The sequence below is a fragment of the Lissotriton vulgaris genome, chromosome 2_1 (genome assembly GCF_964263255.1).
Source record: "Lissotriton vulgaris chromosome 2_1, aLisVul1.2, whole genome shotgun sequence".
In the NCBI taxonomy this organism is placed as follows: Eukaryota; Metazoa; Chordata; class Amphibia; order Caudata; family Salamandridae; genus Lissotriton; species Lissotriton vulgaris.
The window spans coordinates 758881136-758902529 of record NC_141687.1 but is presented as its reverse complement, the minus strand read 5'-3'; the positions used below and the strand labels follow the sequence as shown (position 1 = coordinate 758902529).

General features: G+C 43.8%; 1 protein-coding gene across 2 annotated transcripts in view; it reads right to left on the bottom strand.

The window, feature by feature from the left end:
* Nucleotides 1-21394, bottom strand: part of TPH1 (tryptophan hydroxylase 1) — a 391357-nt gene that overhangs the window by 102384 nt on the left and 267579 nt on the right. For both annotated transcript variants that reach the window (XM_086956069.1, XM_086956070.1), the window contains one exon: nucleotides 1643-1839. In XM_086956069.1, coding sequence (XP_086812195.1) covers nucleotides 1643-1839 — 197 coding nt within the window. The remainder of the gene's footprint in view (nucleotides 1-1642; nucleotides 1840-21394) is intronic.

Sequence of the window (21394 nt, the reverse complement as noted above, 5' to 3'; positions counted from 1 at the left end):
ATATATGAAGGGAGAAGTTTGATTGATTCTTTTCTGAATAATTGTTTGTCTGCACAATCCAGCAAAAAGACATTCCCTGTATCTACTAAGTGGGCATGAGTGGCATTTTATTGAATGTCTCTGACTTGTTGCCTTGACTGCAGAGTTGGATTTGTTCATATTCTCTCTCTGCCATTGCATGGTGCTTCAGCTAAAATCAGATCAATTCAAAATGTCTACTAGACTTGATTCTTCAAAGCTTTTGCAAGCCAATATGTACAGGAACTTTAATAAAAGGGGGAAGATTTTAGACCAGTGTTCACAAACCTCAAATGTACAAGTGTATCTGACAAACATATATTGAATTACATTTTTGGACTTAGCGATACCTCTTACAGTATCCATTACCTAAACGTATTTGTGAATAAGCTAAAACAATTTAAATAATATGTAATTAAATATGGAATTCTTAGCCTAATGCTAAGGCAAACCATCATTATTATGAAATATTGTATTAAGTACAAAATATTCAAGATAAGTTTGATAAAATATGTTACCCATACCCAACTGGCAAGCTAAACATAACCCTATGACGAACCAATATTAATCATTTTATATTGTCAATTATATTAAATCTAATTGCCTTACAATGGTTTTTCAAAATAAGGAAACTTTATTCTAAGCTAAATACTAACCATAACCTAAATACCAACATTGGCCCCTACCCCAAACAAAGGTAAGCATTTTTATTTATGTTTTCCCTTAATGACTGTTGTTTAAATTAGTTACAATCATACTCATCCCCTAATCCAAATTCTCTCGCTAACAACAGATATTTATTTCATTGCAGTCATTTTAATTATAATAATATTATTTGTAATTATATTGAACCGACAATCATTAAATTATAATGAAGTCATGTAAATACATAATCCTTTTAATTTATTACCCTCTAATGAGGTACATGTGTACCAAGTTTTGGCTAACAGGTAAGGGTAAATGTATGTAATTTTTAAGAGGAAATTTTATGTCCCTTTTCGAAAGCTGTTTATCTTGTGCAATACCAACATCTTTTAAATGGAAGGGGAACACATAACCATAAATAAAAATTGAAATTGCAATAAATAAATATGGCCTATTCATTTTAATGAACTTATTTTGTGCTCATGTTAGCAAAATTGACAAGTATGAACCTCTTACTAGACAGGATACCAGTCCTAGGATAGATACAATGAGCATAATCTACAATAATTGTAACCGATAACTTTGCATACTATGCTCATATAACTTACTGTTTAAGATGTGTGTAAATGAGAATCACAAGGATAATATTATGACTATACCTTGGCAAAAAAAGTTGGACTGAAAAATGCACTGTACTATTACATCTGTATCATTTTTTTACTGTGTTTTGTGTACATAGAGGATTCATTTCCTAAGTAACCCTGATCCTGTGTGAACAAGAATACAATTTATAAGAGAAACACCAAATTGAAGTTCTATTCCTTCTAGGCAAGCATTTAAAACTAAACAAGTGGAACTTCAGTTGTCTTTAATTTCTAAAGCATAAGGTTTTTTTATGATTTGTATTTCTGTAGTGTCTACTTATGCCCTTCACAGTAAAGGAACAGTATTGATAAAGCTTAATCCATGCATACTATACCTTTCAGGAAGCGAGACACATCCTCCAATTGAGGTAGGTTATCTTCTCTATAACCACAGTATTTGGTAAGTAGGGGTAAATTCTTGAGGTATTCTCTGCAGGCATGGGTTGGGTAAAGTTTATTGAGCTCCCGAAACACCGTCCCCCAGGTCTTGATTTCCTCGTCAGTGAATTCAATGCGGGGGATGAGCTCACCACTACATGAAGCAACAGGAATTGAATATTTCAATAAAAATTACCTTTGCAATTCATACACATATTTTGCATCAATTGATTATATCACAAAGTATCACATGTACTAACAATAGATGCAATAACCTCATATGAGATCTGTTATTACACACAGGGCTGTGGGTGCATCGATCACATCAACAAAGCACAGAACAATTCCATAAAATGCAATCTGCTGTTAAACTTCTATTCCTGATATATTCACATCACTAAGCTATCACATAGATACATGTAAACCTGAAAGGGTGTGATGTTTGAGTTTAACATGAGTTTGGTACTTTTAAATAGGAAAATGTACTAATATTCTACGCATCATTTCCATTTCTGACAACTTTTAAGACAGATGATCATTCACATATATGCTTGATTTTCTTATGTTCGATACTATTACTGAGATTTCGACCTTTCAGCAAGACTGATGAAAATGAAGAACATCTCCCAACTCAACCAATAACACTCTACTTGAAAAACTCCTAAAAGTACCACACTCCCTTTACATGAAGACTTTCCTGGAAAATAAATGTTTCTAAAGATTGGAAGATAATGTCAAGATCTCCTTCATGTACCCTTCCAGCTTCACTCTTTCCCTCCATACCAGAAGCACCCCAACCCAAACAGGCTCTTCAATTTTGTCCATATGAAATCTGTAATTAGTAATTTTAATATTAGGAATGTAAATGACAATTTCTTAATACTGTATGCACAATATTTGATTGATTGTGCAGTAATTGCTTATGCATATTTTTTATTCAAGAAAGACAGCTGTTAAACTGTAAACTGCCCGAAAAGTACGTGAGCGTATGAAGGCAAATTCAAACTACAGAAAAATAGTAAATTGTTTGTCAAAATAATTGTCACCAAACTGTCTGCCCTTTCATAGTTCAGATGGTTGGTACTAACCGTATGAAGTTGCATATTGGAAAAGACGGGTCTACCTTTAAAAAGTAGCATCAACACTCCGTTCCACTGACTCCTCAACATAGTCATCTGCCTATGATCTTGCACTTAATGGACTAATGAACTGTACTCTGAAGATATGTTTAATAATAGATTAATTAGGGGCGCTCTAGAGGGCGCAAAGCGGAATGGCTGCCTAATTAGACAGCTCTGCCGGGCAGATCTATGTCCTGCTGTAGGTCAGCGCTAAACCGGCAAATTATGTGAAACCGGCACGAGAATTGAGCATCGGAACGCACAGAGCTACTGCAGGGCAAAGCTGCGGGTGTATGCACTGCTTCAAAGCGGTGGAAATATATCGGAGATTTCGGTGACTGTGGACACTTATCGGCAAGATGGCGGATCAGCGCTGCTGATCGTACCAGAAGTAGCCTTTGAAAGCTCCGGTGATCTTGGCAAATGGCGCTTAAACCAGCAAGCAAAGACCTGCGGTGAGTGCGATGAGCGCGAACTAGATCTAGAAGGACATCTCGGGAGATTCAGACCCGAGCAGACTGTTGGAGGCGATTTGGCGGCGAGGGAGCTAAAATGGCGGCGCCCAGTACTTGTTGACGCTATCGGGCCCTGAGTGCAGCTACATACGTTGTGAGAGCGGTGCTGCAGTATTCTCCACGATGCTACACCACTGGAAGTGCGTAAAATTAATTGCGCACTATGAGATGCATTATGCCAAACCCAGCACATAATAACGTAGATGATAGATGTATGATACACGCTCAGGTCCTCTAGTCGGCGGATCGTGGTTTTAATGGCCAGGATGGCGCAGAGATTAACAGCACATTTGTAATTGTGACACCACTGCAAGACAGATTGTACCTGCGCTGTTGGGCATGCTGTATACTAAGTACTGACCACAGCTTCAATTGCACGACCCTTATGGCAGCTACACAGCAAGGGTAATTATCAGGAAGATTGTGAGCGGCCATTTTGCGCGACTGATCCCACAACTTTGCGGAACGAAAATGTCACCGGGCTACTTACGAAAGCTTCTCAGTTAGGTGGTGACCATTACGGAACATGTCACGGCAAACAGCGAATTACGCGTGTAGTGGGGGCACACTTTGCAGATGAACCAAGGTATGCCTATGGGCTGGATAGCGAAGGAGACAGTCCGCTGACCCTAGGGCTCGCTGCTGGGCGACAGGGCCTCATTCCTTAGTCCAACGAGAAATACCAACTGGGCTGGCGTCACAAGCTCTGCACAACCCTTGCTTAACTTCAGGGGCACAAGAGATCTACCATACATGCTCAGGACGCATCGATGCCAAAATATCACACTAGCGGGCAAAACAGTACAAAGGCACGCAGATAGACATTGACTATCCGCCAGAAGAGAGCTCCTGATCACTAGTCGTCGACGCACGCAACATGGGAAAGCCTGATAAACAGCAACCAAAACTGTCTTTCGAGTCGAGAAGATCTGTGCGAGGTCCTGCGACACAATCAGACACTGAAGCGGAGACGGAAGAGGCTTCAGACACCGACATGAAATCCTTCCTTAAATCCATTCAAACTAGCCTCCAGGATACTAATGGCAAACTGGATCACCTCACGACTCGAGTAGACAACATGGCTACCAAGTTGGATGGACAGGGCGAGAGACTAGATGAAGCTGAGAACCACCTATCGGCGGTGGAAGATGAAGCAAAGACGACGACTACTAAATGTAGCGGGATGGAGAAAGTGCTAGAAGTGAATAAAAGTAAGGCTGAGGACTTGGAAGCGAGGTCCCTCCGAAATAACGTTCAAATAGCCGGGGTTCCTGAATTAACAAACACAGGCAGAATGGAAACGTATGTGGAGGACCTATGCCGAGCAGTTTTTGGTGTGGGGCACCTGTCCCAGTTATTCATAGTGGAACGCGCCCACAGGTCACTGGCGCTTTGCCTGCCTCCAGGGGCAGCACCTAGGCCCATAGTAGCGCGTATTCTCAACTATCGTGATCGTGACTGTATTTTGCGAATGGCAAGAGAAAAGCAACAAGTCAACTGTCAAGGCAACCAACTAGAATTCTACTCTGATTATACCATGGCGGTACAGTAGGCGGCAAGGAATTTGCAGCAGTTAAAGGGAAGCTACGAACCATGCAGATAGGCTATGCAATGCTGTATCCTGCGCGCCTGAAGCTCACCTGGGATGGCAAGCCGCCGATTCTCTCCACGCTGAAGGCTGCACAGGAGTTCATCAAGAAAATTGGGAAACACCGCAAGGAGCTGGAAAAAGATGATCAACAACATGCTTCGGACTGACTATCAGCTGCTACACATGCCGCCAAGCGGAGGAGACCTGACAGTAGGTAGTTTATGTTCTACTTGCCTGTTGCGCTGACATCGCGCAGCCCGCCACAAGATATCATCAACTGCTGCCTCAGCGGTAAGTTACCATGTCAAAGATTACGTAAATCTGGACATGACCAAGCATTGTATATGAGACACCGATGGAGTCCCAGATCTTGGAACACAAGTGGCATAGACGGTGCTGAACTATATGGTTTCTGATTAGGTTAATGTAATGAGCGAGATGACCTATCTGAACTATACTGTGGCCGCTACATGCCTTTAATGGGGTGGCACCTGTGGTCTCCACTCACCCTCTGCTTTGTTCAGCGATATTCCAATCAGGGTTGTCCACTCGATTATTCTAGTAGAGTTATACCTTCACAAGTATTCCTGTGTTATATGATGAAGGTCCTAGCATCTGTGGCTCATTGACTGCATCGCTTTGCAACAGGCCTTGTAAGATCGTTAATAACACCAGGTGTTATAATACATATTGGAGCGAGACACACTGTTTCTGGAGGCATATAGAATTTAACAATGGCATTGATAAGTTAAGAAGCACTATGACTGTTCTTTCTTCTGATGCACTCTATTCTTATACACGTTATGCTTTGTTTGCATATGACTATATTATGATCTGTCCACACCCACTTAGTTGGATGGTGTAATGTACCCTAGGCGGACCCCCACATGGGTGCTCCCCACACGGTTTATGTATTACTGGAATGTTAGGGGGGGTTCATGGCCTCGGCAGGATTGGGCTGCTGATGTGGGTGGTGGGTGGGAGGGCTGGGATATTGGACGAGTTCAAGGGACGTCACACTTGAGATGCATTGCTGATATTCGAGTTGGAAGTTGTGTTCATGCTGCACTGATGATAGGCACACTATGTTGGCTATCTCGCCTAATGGGACACTGCATGAGCACGTTCTGTAAACATGTTTTTAGCCAATAATGGCACCTGTAACCCAGGGCGGACCGGATAGATCACATTTGAATTTACTCACGTGGAACATACAGGGATACGCAAATCCAAAGAAAATCAGACAGCTATTCGCAAAGCCTGGATAGGTGGCAAATCGACATAGTACTCTTCCAAGAGACACACCTAGCACCATATTCTCGTTCTATTCCCGGCCGAGGTTGGGCGGAATCCACTTATAATGCAACATACTCCACATACTCTAGAGGGGTCTCGATCCTGGTGAAGAATGGCACCAACTTTAAAATTGAAAATACGATTACTGACAGTTAGGGGCGCTACCTGATACTTAAGGGGACACTACGTGGCCAGCGGCTAACACTTATTAACACATATGGTCCGAATACTGATGCACCTGACTTTTATCATGAGGTTTGGCAGCATTTACATGGCGACTCAGATCGGACACTATTATGGGGAGGTGATCTAAATCTAGCATTGGATGATCAACTGGACAGGTCTGGGGCGATGTCGGAGCCACACAGACAAGCACGGGGTAAGATACTAGATGTCATGACTGACCTGCAATTAAAAGATATATGGAGAGTACGACACCCCGACATCAGAGAAGCAACACATACATCCATGGCACATAAAAGTTGGTCCTGTATCGATTACTGGTTAGGCTCTGACAACTCCCTTTTATGGACCACGGGGGTTACACATATGCCCAAGACCCTCTCTGATCATAATCCCATCATGCTGACGCTCCGCATTCCGAGCTACTCACCACCACCATTAAGCTGGAGGTTCAATGCCACTGCCCTCACAGAATCCATTTACAAGGATACCATACACAAGGCTATTAAGGATTATTTCCATACAAACAAACCCTCCACGGATGACCCTTCCCTTCTTTGGGAAGCCTTTAAGGCCACATTACGTGGAATTTGTATAAGCACTACAGCAGGGATCTTGAAAGATATTCGTACACAACTATACAGATGCGAAAAACAACTGAAATCGTTAGGAAATCAATATGAGCAGACACAAGGTCCTACTGTATTGGCTAAACTGCGTGAGATAATGACAGAATATCAATCATATGCAGCGGACGAGATCAAATATATCCATAAAGGCACAAAGCTAGGCCATTTGGTGAGGGAGGCAGACCGGGCTGGTACTTGCCTCCAGAATCTGCGAGGGTAAAGGATCCCAGGCTGTACTGCAAATTCGGGACAAAACTGGAGACATATGTGCAGACCCACTGGGCATACTTAGGAGCTTTGTAGCCACATATAGTAAATTATGCAAATCCCAGCCTACTAAGACACCTGCCGAAATCTTTAAATATCTCGAAGATGTGACAATAGCGTGGCTCTTGGACACACAGCGCACCTATCTCTCACTTCCAATAACAGTAGAGGAGGTCTCTGATATAATCAAATCGTTACCCAATGGAAAGGCCCCGGGCCCGGACGGGTTTACATGTGAATTTTATAAGGTATTCACTGATATATTGGCGCCCAGGCTAGTAGCAATGTATGGAGATGCATTTGAGAAGGGCATACTCCCACCAACGTTAAGGGAAGCGGTAGTGATAGCACTGTTAAAACCAGAAAAAGATTCTGAATTATGCGACTCATATCATCCATTATCATTACTAAATGTGGATTCTAAAATTTTAGCCAAACTGCTCGCTACGAGACTGCAACCTCTCATGACCAACTTGGTCCTTCCAGACCAATCTGGCTTCATACCATCTAGAGCCACCTCGCACAATACCCGGACACTTTTTGCACTGTCTCATTACCTGATTCCAAGTACCAAAGCGATAGCCGTCATGTTTGATGCCGCTAAGGCATTCGATTCCATTGAAGGGTCGTATATCATCACGATACTCAATAGAATGGGTTTCCCCCCACTATTCACGCAGTGGATTCAGCTTCTCTATACAAACCCAGTGGCCAGAATTAGAGTAAATGGTTATGTATCGGATGCCTTCAACATAGAACGTGGGACTAGACAGGGATGTCCACTCTCCCCCCTGTTATTTGCTCTTGCCCTAGAGCCGCTGGCCTGCAAAGTCAGGCAGCACCACCACATCCGTCCGCGCTGCAGTTTCCCAGTAGACCCCTACACATGTCATTGTACGCAGACGACATGCTTTTGTATGTGCAAGATCCTGAGACACACTTGTCACCATTACTGCGGGAATATATTAAATTTGGCGGGCAATTGGGACTCCAAATAAACTGGGACAAATCCTCCATCATTTCACTCACTGACACCACACTTCCACATGAATTCCCATTGGAATGGCAGACTGATCCAATTAAATATCTCGGAGTCTGGTTCCACAGAGACCCGGAACTTGTTATCAGAATGAACTATGGGAGAGTGATTGCTACTTTGGAAGATAAAGTAAGCCATTGGATACAGCTCCCGTTGTCACTGGCAGACCGCATAGCGATTGTTAAAATGGTAATACTTCCCAAACTCCTCTATCTTTTTAATATTATTCCCATCCTCCCTTTGAAGGTAGTTTTCAAAAGAATATCTTCAATGGTGCTCAGGTTGATATGGGCAGGCAGACAAGCACGTGTGGAACTGAAAACTTTGACGTTACCGTACTCGAAAGGGGGACTATGCGTATCTGACTTTTTCCTATACTGCCTATGTGCCCAGGCGCAATATGCTGCATATTGGTATCATAACGTCCCATACTTGACACACACAGCGGTGGAGGAAGTGGACGCCTTGCCAATACCATTTACAGCAATAATTAGTCATAAACGACCGCCGTTACATACGAAAGACATTAACACAATAGATACCACCAATGACGCGTGGCGCCGCTTAGGACAAATGACATGTAAGCTGCCACTTTATGCTCCGGCTCTCCCACTAGATTCCCATACTGCACTGTCGGGTACGAAGGAGTAGGTGGGTATGGGACTGTTGCGACAGGTTGGATTGGATACACTGGGAGACCTGTATCATAACGGGACATTTAAAACGGCTCAAGACTTAGCATTTATACAGAATCAGTTACTAATGTTCCGTTTCACCTTCTATAGTTTGCAGGAAGCCATTAAGAAATTCTATCCTTGTTATCCAAACGAACCAGTACAGCTTGACTCCCTGCAGCTCATATTGGCCTCCCAGAACATCACGCATTTGGTGTCCCGCTTATACACAGTAACACAGAATGAGCTAAACTACGACACTCACAAGGCCAGGGACAGATAGAGCTCAGTATTAGAAAATCCACTCACAGAGAACGATTGGCGAAATGCCTGTATATTGATCGAACTGCTGACACCTAATGGTAATTTGAGGATTATTCACTTCAAGTACCTCCACCAAGCATATTATACACCTATGAAACTGAGTAGGTATGGGCTGCGGTCAGATGCACGTTGCAAACGTTCTGGAGCTGATCAAGCTGACTTCATACATTTAGCGTGGGGCTGCTTGAAGTTGCAGGAATACTGGGAAAAGGTGACTAATACACTAACAGTAATGGTGGGCACTGTCATTGATTGCATTATCCGTATATGTCTGCTGGGGCTTTTGCACAATGTTAAGGAGACAAGACGAAAATTATGTGCGGTAGCGCTGCTACTTGCCAAGAGAAGAGTTTCTATAAATTGGGAGAGTAGATTGGCACCAACGGTTGGGCAATGGATTAAAGACATGTCTCATTGTCAAGATACATTGAGAACACATGAAGAGGAGCTGCCAGCTCGGTCCAGACCAAAAGACTATTGGAAATATCTAACGGAATATTTAAATGCCAACCCTGCCGTACAGGAAAGTGATGTAATTATGTCCCCATGATTGATTGCGGTAGTAGTTGTGCCTTACGTTATAACTATAGCTATGCAATTTTTCCACTTGAATGACGAATGTAGTAGTGTGATGACCTGTTTACTGATGGTTTTACTATGTTCATATTGCACTATTTTTGAAATGCTAAGAAAAAGATTTACAAAAAAAAAATAATAATAGATTAATTACTAGGCAAGCCTACACAATGCTCTCCTTTATCATACCCCCGGGATAAGTGCACATGTCACTAGTCCTTGGCCAAAGCCAAACAGACCATGCTCTTCAAGGGTGAGACATGCAAAGTTGTATTAGTTTTGGGGAATTCTACAGCAGTGCTAGGGCATTTTACATTAGTTATACTACCAGACAGCGCAAAACGTACATTTTGTATTAGTCAATGCACAATTGTGCATCGCTTGTGAAATACTGCTTGTTGCCAGTTCAAAATGATCAGATACTAGTGCAATTTATATGATTAGGCTGCAGATAATTACATATTAAAGTTATCATCTTGTGTGATTCGAATTTGTTCAGTCTTATGCCACGCTATTGCCTTTTAATCCATACAATACAATTAATATGGTGTACAGTACTCATATAGACCTTGCTTTGACTTTCATGGCAACCAATTCTATTCATTCTGATACACTTCTGTATTGTATATCTCATGTATAACATTTTTGTTTTTTTTAGAAGGTGCCCAACGAAATACAAATATGCTTCAGACATTAAACACTTGCAGCCACATGCATCAAGCTAAAAACCGGTCTCAAGCGGGCAGATTCTCAGAATCTGCCCCTTTGCGACCGGTATTTCTGCATTTGGGATGCATAATCCCAAATGCAAAAATCGCAATTTATGGAATCTCTAAATTGAGATTCCTTAAATTGCGATGGCATTTAAGGAATCCCAAATTGAGATTCCTTAAATGCAATGCATCAAAGTAAAAAATTAGCAATTTCGCTAATAGGAGTAGCAAATTACCATAAAGCTGAACTTCATGGTAATTTGCAAAAACTTTGAAAAATGCACTTTTGTGCATTTTTCAAAGTTTCATGTTGCGCACACACATGCCCTTGGGGCATGTGTGTGCGCAACATATGTGCACGGATCAATTTCAGGGGTGCAACAGGGTGTCCTTTTGACACCCATGCACCCTTGAAATTGCATTCTCAATTTGCGATTCTCTAATTGAGAATCGCAAATTGAGAATGTCTTCCCATTTATTCCTATTGGCCTCTAGGCCCATAGGAATGAATGGGGAGGAATTCCTTAATTGCGATTCTCAATTTGCGAGTCGCAATTAAGGAATGTTTAGAAATCGCTATTTTTTAAGCGATTTCTACATGCATAGGCTGTTGCGATTCCTTAATTGCGATTCCTTAAAAATCGCAATTAAGGAATCGCAAAAGCCAAGATTGATACATGTGCCTGTTGGACTATTAGGTAGACTCAAACATTTTTTGTTCCTAGATTATTTTTATACCCCCAAAGACTGTTGCATATCATCTTCTACAGTATTTTATGTCTGCTATATACAGCTCATCAACTATTTTATAAATCTGTATTATTTCCTGCCATGAAAACCACTGCATAATCCATACAATTAGCCTTTGAGTACTCTTATATGGCAATGGATTCAGATTGTAAGAAAATGTCATCTCCAGCCTCCAGGTGAAATACGTAGCACAGGGCCAGATGCATCAAGCATCCATTTTGCGATTCCTTATTAGCGAAAAATAAGGAATCGCTAATAAGGAATAGCAAAATGGAATGCATCAAGCAATCACTATAAAAATAGCGATTCCTTAGAATTCCTTAATTGCGACTCGCAAATTGCGAGTCGCAATTAATGAATACCTCCCCATTAATTCCTATGGGCCTCTAGGAAGACAATCTCAATTTGCAAATCGCAATTAGCGATTCGCAAATTGAGATTGCGAGTTCAAGGGTGCAGGGGTGTCCAAAGGACACCCTGTTACACCCCTGAATGTGATCTGTGCACATATGTTGCGCACACACATGCCCTTAGGGCATGACCCTTTGCGAGTGCATGTGTGTGCGCAACATGAAACTTTGAAAAATGCACAAAAGTGCATTTTTCAAAGTTTTTGCAAATTACCATGAAGTTGTACTTCGTGGTAACTTGCGTGCCCTATTAGCGAATTCGCTATTTTTGATACTTTCATGCATTGCATTTAAGGAATCTCAATTTGAGATTCCTTAAATGCAAACAATCGCAATTTAGCGAATTCTCTATTTGCGATTTTTGCATTTGGGATGATGCATCCCAAATGCAAAAATTGCACTCGCAAAGGGTCAGATTCTGAGAATCTGGCCCTTTTGCGAGCGCATTTCGCTTGATGCATCTGGCCCTAAGTATTTGATTTTGAATGTGCCTACTGAATAGATCAAATGTATAAGTATCTTTTATGTTAGCAGCTAGTAAGGTGAAGAACTTCAAACAGGAGCCAGTTCATGAACCATTTGAAATACCATGTTTCCAGAATACACCAACAATTTGGCTTTCTATTCAGTAGCAACTTCCGACCGGAGTATTTAAAGTTAGAAATATACTATTGATCATGTACTCAGTTTTATTAATCGTAACCTAAATCTGTGGTAGCCCAATGTCAGTTACGTTTTTTAAAAGAAAATACCAGCTCTCCACTCACAATGTATAGAAAAACAGAAGTACTTTCTGTATAAGCACTAAAGCATATGTAGCTTTTGGTGTTTCCAAAGTGCAAACCTATCTGGCTAGCAACGAAGTGCAGTACAGTGGGGTAGCCCCCAGTGGGAAAACAAAGGTGAGGGAAAGTATCGAGAGAGGAAGCAGAGCTACTGTAGGGAGTAAGAAGTCAGCCTTTCTGAGGTAGTGTTCTTTGAAGAGCTGAATTTTCAGTTTCTTCCTGATTTGTAGGAGGGTTGATGCTATTCTGTTGGAGGGGATGTTGCTTCAGATCTTAGGGTGTTAGGCTGAGAATGCTTGTATTTTTGTTTTCTCCTTTCAGCAGTATTTAGTTTCAGATCTAGTGATAGCCGAGCTCCTCCTCTTGTGTTGACCACCAGACATTGTTAGTGTGTCAACTAGGTAAACAAGGGGCTTGGAGTAGAGGGACTTTTAAGTGATGCAGCTGATCTTGAAGATGATTCTAGGTTGCAGGGGAATCAGAGTAGATCCTTTAGCGCATCAGCACCTTGATGAGCTGTGCTGCTTCATGAAGAATGCTTTCCAGGAGAGCTAGGGTGGATGCCATTGAACATGGCGTTGCCTCCGTGTATGTGCATGAAAATTAGGGCTTGTACTTTCTTTCTGAAGCGTGCTCCTGGGATTCAGTTTATAGTACAGAGAGAGGGAACCAGGCTGTTTTAGTCTTCTTGGCAATGTGTTCTCTGAAGGAGAGGTTCAAAATGAGGGTGAATCGAAGGGATGCGGCCGAATCTGTCAGTTGGGGAGTGAAGCCTGTTAAGTTTCATTCGAACAGCCGTGACTGAATCAGGGAATGTTTGGCTTTGTTGGCAAACAGAAAGAACATAGTGCTCGATGGGTTTAGCATCAAATAGTTTATCGACATCCAGCGTTGGATGGACACAAGGTGGCTTTGAATTTCTACATGTATGCCATTTGTTGAGTAGATTTTAAGATAGAGTTGGGCATTCTCAGCATACTGCAAGATCTTGATGTTGCTGTCTGAAATGATGGCTCCCAAGGGTTCCATAAACAGTTTGAAAATGATAGGAGAGAGGTTAAATGTCGGGGTGATTATTATTCTCTGATAACAATGGCATTGTTTATGAGTCTGAAAGGAGCTTGGATCAAAGCAAAACTATTTTAAATGTAGAAAGGGGACAACACTATGCTGTTCTGACTGACACTTCAACTAAATATATGATTTCTGTGGAAATGTATCCCACATTTCTCTGTTTAATATATGAATTTTCTCATCCTCTGACCTGCAAATTTTAACTAAACCTACTGCACTTCCAATGTTCTGCAGCAATCGCATAAACTGCATGGAGGCACATGTTGTTATATAAAACACCCTGAATAGCTAAATGGAACACCAAACTCAAGAATATGCTAGCTCACTCACTGATCATTTATGAAATCTATTGAGGGTTACCTTAAAGTGCACCCAGAACTTGGATAAATAAACTTTTCTCCTTGTCCTACCTTCTAACAGATGTCAGAATATTTGTCAGTCCAAGAACCAAGAAGAAGCTATGCGTTTAATGCGGCACAACAGAGTAGTAATGATAATACAATTGCACAACAACAGCAGCAAATCTTAGAGGTGGGCACTGAAAATATATGTGTGATAGGATTGTGGATCAAAATCAAATGTAATTAGATGAGCTCACCCCTCATATTCTTTGGTATTTCATATACTAGTTACTCAGCTGAATCAAAAAGATAACACTTTTGCTTCACCTGAAATCAGGAAAATATTTGATATCTCCAGCTTTCAAGATGAGTTTGCTTAGTGGCTATAGTTGTGCCTTCAGTTCCACTTTGTGTTGTTTATTAAGTGTCTGAATGTTAGATCAGGAGTGTTAGAGCTGATACACTTGAGGTAGTGTTTCCTTAAACCTTTTGCTCTTTCTTCATGGGTTTTGCTGATTCTCTTTTTGTGACCGTACAACTCTGGGCACTTTCCCACTGTAATGCAGTGTGAACATGTGCAAACCCTGCCTAGACATGTTACGAAGTGGTGTTTACCTGATGTTTTTAACATGTCTCAAGCCTGCCATTGCAGGCCATGGTGTGCACATTTGCACTTATGTTGGCAATCCTAAACTATTAGCCAATGCTGAGTGGGCCGTTCACCACTACTAGGACACCCCTAGGGTAAGTCCTGAGGGGTGGGGCTATTGGTAGGGTGTAAGGAGGTACATGTGTCCCTGCCCAGGTAGTGAATACTCCCCAAATGGGGTTTCCCTACTTAGAAGGTCTGCTGTTCCCATGGGTCAACATGGGGGGATTGCTGAATGACTTTTAAGACAACAGTTTTAGCTTACAGCAGGGAGTAGCCTCATGGTGTTTTCAAACATGTCTTAAACCTACAAATTGCAGACATGTGTGTGCGCACTTGCACCTATGCTCAGGTTGGCCTTTCTAAACCACTGGACGACCCTGAGGGTATTTATTTATTTATTTAGGAATTTTTATGTAGTGCTGCTGGACCCAAGAGTATCAGAGCGCTTTACAAGGTAGGTAGACATATTAAGAAATAATAAACAATTTACAATGTGCAGAAAAATTCACAAAGGTAAAACATTGAATTAAATGCTAGAGGGGGCAGAGAAACAATGGGATAATAAGAGGGATAACATTAAGGAGAGAAGGGGGTGTAGAGAAGGGGAGTGAGAGAATGGAAGGAGGGAGAGGGGTGGGTAAAAAGTGAATCATAGTGGGGCGGTAATAAGCGGGGTCAGAGTCAAAAACATTAGGAACCCCAGTGCTTGTTGAGGAGAAGTACTTTGATTCTTTTTTTGAAGAGAGGGTAAGAGGGGTTGCAGCGAAGGTCTTTGGGAAGAGAATTCCAAATCGTCGGAGCAGTACCAGAGAATGCACGAGATTGGGTCTTTTTACATTTTAGTTTAGGAGGGATCAGCGTAAGGGAGTTAGTGCTCCTCAGGGACATAGAGCATCCTGCTTTTTGAAGTTTGCTTGAAAGGTAAGAAGGGGTGTTTTGGTGAAGGGCTTTGTGCGTGATACAAGCAATCTTATATGTGGATCGTCCTTCAATTGGAAACCAGTTTAGGTTTTTGAGGACAGGGGAGGTTTGGTCAAATTTCTTACAATCAGAAATGAGTCCGGCGGCAAGGTTGAGAACAGATTTGATCGGTGCAAGGTGGACTTTAGAGGTTCCAGCAAGAGTGGCATTGCCATAGTCAATCTTGGAAAGGACAAGTGATTGTACAACGATTTTGAAATCATCAGCTGGAATAAAAGGTTTAATTTTTGTGAGGTGGTGAAGGGTAAAAAGAGCACTTTTGGCTGCATTTTTATTGTGGGGGATGAAATTAAGGTTTTGGTCGATGCTGATGCCTAGTGGTTTGACAGAATTAGAGGTGGAGAGGGTGCAATTAAGTGCTGTGATATCATTAATCCAGAGTTGAATGGGAAGGGGGTTATTTTTGGGAGTGCACAAGATAATTTCTGTTTTTGTAGGATTAGGTTTCAGATGGCTGAGATGGAACCAGGTTTGGACTTTCATCAGAGTGTCATTGAGGTGAAGGATGTCCTTGTGGGATTTAATCTTATAGTAAAGTTGAGTTTCATCGGCATAGAGGTGATAGCTGATTTTGGCTTGTTTGAGAATGAGGGTGAGTGGTTCCATGAAAAAATTGAGTAGGATAGGGGAAAGGATCGGTCCTTGTGGGACACTGAGTGAGATAGGTTGAGGTTTGGAGAGGCAGTGACCAAGCTTAATTTGTTGAGATCTATTTTGGAGGAACGAGGAGAACCATTTAAGTGCAGTGCCTTCAATTCCAAAGAGATCTTTGAGGGTATTAAAAAGGGTGGGATGGTGGACAGTATCAAATGTAGCCAAGAGATCAAGGAGGATAAGTAGAGAGGATTCAACTTTGTCTAGAGAGCGATGAATGTCATCAGTAATATTGAACATAGCAGTTTCGGTACTGCATCCCTTTCTAAAACCAGATTGGAAAATGCCGAGGAGATTGAAGGAGCTGATATGGTTATCTAATTGGGATAGGACACATTTTTCAAGTGCTTTAGAGAGGAAGGGAAGGTTAGAGATAGGGCGCAGATTGTTAAGGTCATTCGGGTCAGCAGAGGGGTTTTTAAGAATGGGGGAGATTTGCCCTAGCTGAAGGGAGTCAGGAACACAGCCAGTGGAAAGTGAGGAGTTGATGATGTCGGTCCAAATTGGGGCTATGATCAATTTAAGATCTTGAACTAAATGGGAGGGAAGAGGGTCTTTGGAGTGTGAGGATGGTTTGATTTTAGAAATGATGTAAATGATAGTGGTTTCAGAACTTGGACTAAATTCACTTCATGCAGCCTTGTTTTTCAGAAGGAGCCCTGACCGAGATGAATCGAGATGGGGGAGGGGAGGGATGGGTTGAGAGGGGTCAAGATGTGGTGGAGGGGGAGGTAAAAGTGAGATAGGAATGTTAGGGAGGATGCATTGGTTAAGGGGGGGTTGGCGAGAGAGAGGGGGGAAGAGAAAGATAGTTCGATGTTGTTGATTTTATTCATAAAGAAGATGGCTATTTCTTCGCATCTATCCACAGAGGCTGCTAAGTTTGGAGGGCCGGAGGTAGTTTGTTTTTTAACGATATTAAAGAGTTCTCTGGGGCGGTTTCTACCCTGGTGAAGTTGAGACCGGATAAAGGAGGCCTTTTCGTTGAAGATATGTTTTTTGTATTGGGCTCTAGTAGGTCTCAGGAGAGCCAGGTTATCAGAGGAGGGTAGGCTCCCCCAGGCACATTCAGATTGTCTGAGGGTCCGCCTTTCTTAGTTAAGTTCGGCATTGAACAAGGACTTGGGAGGGATGTGTTTTTGTTTTTTAAGTTTGATTGGGGCAATTAGGTTGAGGGCTTCACGAATGGAATTATTGTAATGGTCAGTAAGGTCGTTAGTGTTAAGGGAGGGAGAAGAGAGAAGTAAGTGAGTTTTAATTGTAGATTCCAGTTCGCCAGGTGGAATGAGGTGAAGGCTGCGAGTAGGTTTCATAGGTAAAGTGATCACAGTGGAGGGGCGTGTAGTAGGGCTATTCAGGGTGAAGAGGATAAGATGGTTGTCAGACCAGTCTACAGGGAGTATATTGGAGAGAGAGGCCAGATCCTTGCTTGTCAAAATCGCATCAAGGGTGGCACCTTTAGAGTGAGTCTGAGCATGGCAAAGTTGAATCAAGTCAGTGATGTCTAGAGCTTCATTAAATAGGGTGACAGCAGGGTCATCAGTTTTGTTCCAGTGAATGTTGTAATCTCCAAAGATTTTTGGAATGGGAGAGAGATGCTTGAATGATAAGCTCAGTCATCTCTTCCGTAAAGGGGAGGCAATTTACTGGGGGTGGTAAATAGTGTGTAGCCGAGTTGTGGGGAAGCCAGGACGTTTGAGGTCGGCGCAAAGGTATTCAAAAGATGTGGGGTCTTGGAGCTGAACAAGTGAGATGTCAAGTTCATCTTTATGTTTAAAGTATGTTTATTGTGCTGCACATCCAGATCGAAGACATCATCATGCGTTATACACTTGTTCGGCGTCAACATTTGGCCTTCCCAGCACTTATACAGCTTTTAGTTACAAATCAAGACATTAACCGTGAGGAACAGACTTGCATAGGTATGTGCATTTCCAGGCCCATGGCTAGTATTTCAAGTGCGAGGAACAAAGGCTCCTGAGGACTGTAGGCGGTAAGGGAAAAACGCACAATCTCAGTACAAGACAGTTGCTATGCAGGCCAGGTCCCTTTAAAGCTACATAATAGTGTCCGTCAAAGTGAGCAACCCTTAAACCTTGTACCCCAAACCCCGACGCCCTCCGAAACTACCCACCCACCACCCCAGTTCCAGGTCCAAATGTCATCCACGTAGACATGATTGTCTAGCTCGATGATTCCTTGACATCACAGTGCGGTAGCTGAAGAAGGCGCAAATATCTGGGACAGGTCACCTCCCTGAATTCTGTGGCCAAGAGCGTTAAAAAGGGCCGCCATAGTTCTGGGTACTTATCTCCTTCTCCCCTAGCCACCAGAGACAGTTTTTCCATCCCCAAGACATTCCAAAGACGGTGCAACCAGCCCTGAAAGGTGGGAATGTGGGCAGTGCACCAGTAAGTGAGAACTTTCTGCAACGCAGAGCCCAGGGCTATGGCTATCAGTCTGCCCCGATGGGAGCGCAGAGGATAGGTTATGGGATTGGGTGAGCCCAGCAACACGCATGTGGGGAATCTCAGAAGTGTAGTGTCTAAGTGTGTATCCACCTCGTCTAGTACTTGTGTCCAGTAACCCTGTAAATTAGGACATTCCCATAGTAAATGTACAAGTGTAACTCTCCCCCCACAGCCCCGCCAGCATAGTGCATCTCGTGTGTGATCAATCTCATTGAGCTTCTCCGGGGTATAGTACCAATATGTGGCGATTTTAGTGAGGGTGTCCGTCAGTCCCATGTGATGTGCAGAGTGGCGAGCCCTATAGCAGATGCCTTCCCATTCCTTGTTACTTAGCGTGCGGCCCAGATCCCTTTCCCATCGTGCTCTTCCTGAATTGTGAATATGAGTATATCTACCTAGCAACATGCGGTAAATGTCTGATATTAGTTTGCGGGCTGACTTCCTCGAGAGCAGCCAATATTCGTATTCACTGAGTCTGCGGTTTGCCCCGTCTCTGGTACTTGCATGGAGTGCCCAATGTCGCACCTGGAAGTAACGTAGGCACTCCTCCTCAGGCATATCGTATTCACAACGGAAGGCGTCAAAGGGAATGGCCCCCTCCACTGCATACATGCGTGAAAGTACCCTACATCCCGCCGGAGCCCATCTCGCAAATGCCACCGTGTCCATATCAGGACCGAAGTCCGGGTTGTTCAGCAAAGGTGTTAGCGAGGAAGGGAAAGATGTTAGCTCGTGTGCCACACTCACATCGTCCCACACCTCCAGAGGAGTTCTCATAATGTACGAGGCTTAAAGGTTGGGTGGTCGATGTCGCCGCCGCAGGAAAGGAACCTCCTGCAGGGTGCGGCCCGCTACCGCCTGGTCCTGAAAGAGCCAGTGCTTCTCGGACTCCCATTTACTCCACTTCACTAACGTACGCAGCTGCGCCGCTTGGTAGTATAGTAACAGGTCAGGTAGGCCAAATCCCCCGTTCTCAGGAGGCAACATCGCCAGGCGAAGGTTCATCCGCGGACGGCGTCCGTTCCAGATAAACTGCGCTAGTTCAGCTTGGGTCTGACGGATCCACCCCTCTGGGGGCTTCATGGGGATGGCTCGGAACACATAGAGGACCTGCGGTAGGATCGTAATTTTTATCGCTGCCACTCTTCCTAGCCACGACAACGGGAGGTGTCTCCATCTACCCAGTTCTGACCGGATCATTTGCTGAAGTCTCGTGTAATTAAGGCGAACTGTGCACTGTAGGGTAGCCGCCAGTTGGATACCGAGATATGGGACGGCATCAGACGCCCCAGGGAAGGGATAGAGCCCCTGTAGGTGCGCTCTCGTAGGCGCCTCCAGGGAGAGGTCGAGTGCCACCGACTTAAATTGACTTTAAATCCCGCCACCTCCGCGAAGGTATCCAGAATGGCCACACAGGCTGGGAGCGACACCCGGGGGGAGGACAATGACAACAGAACATCATCCGCATACAGGCTTATGGTATGTTCGAAGGCGCCCATTTTGATTCCATCAACCTCGGGAGCGAGTCTTATTGCCTGAGCTAGGGGCTCCATGTAAAGGGCAAATAACAAGGGCGACAATGGACACCCCTGTCTAGTGCCCCGCTTTATGGAGAAGCGGGGCGAGGAGCACCCATTGACGCGAACCGTCGCTGAAGGTCGCGAGTAGCAGTTCAAGACACTGGTGCGGAATCGGTTTCCCAATCCAGCCCTTACCAAGACCTGCTCCAGATACGGCCAATGGACACAATCAAACGCCTTTTCCGTGTCGATTGCAAGCATCATATATACCCCTCCCGTACGTGTAGCCTTCTCGATGAGGTGGAGCGCCCACTTTGTATTGTCTACTGTTTGCCGCTCCGAAATAAACCCAGCCTGATCCGGAACGATTAGTCTCGGCATCAGCGGAGCCAGTCTTGCGGCTAGGATGCTCGTGTATAATTTCAAGTCAATGTTGAGTAGCGAGATGGGTCGGTACGCTTCACACCTCGAGTGATCCTTACCCGGTTTGGGGATCACGGAGATGGTGGCGTCTAGGAGGTCTTCCGATATCGCGCCCAGATCCGAAAATGAGTTAAAGAGAGTGGTCAGCAGCGGTACCACCTGTGCACAAAAGGTTTTTATAAAAAATGGCTGTGAAACCATCAGGCCCCGGGGCTTTTCCCAGCTTGAGCCTGGAAATGGCTGAGATGACTTCCTCGGGTCTGATGTTACTTTCAAGGGCTGCAGCTTGGTCCGGTGTAAGTACCGGGAGTCGGGTAGAATCAAGGAATGCTTCGCCTGCTGCGTGATCTAGTGTCAACCCTGTGTACAGGGAGGTATAGAAATCGCCGAAGGCGGCCGCGATCTCTCCGTCGTCCGTAGCAAGGTTCCCTCCCGGCGTTCTAATTTATTTCACCATGTGATGTTGCCGTTTCTCTCTGAGCACTTGCCCCAATAGGCACCCGCACCTGTCCCCCCCTGTGTAGTACATGTGACGCACTCGCAGTGCCGCAAATTCCACCCTGTCTTGGTCCAGCACGGTCAACTGTTTCCTAACTAATGTCAGTTGCCTCCATATTCTAGGTGCGCATGTCCTCTGATGCATACCTTCCAACTCCCTAACCTTCTGCGTCAGCTCATCCCTTTTCTCCGCTCGCGCCCTATTTTCAGCCGAAGACAAGG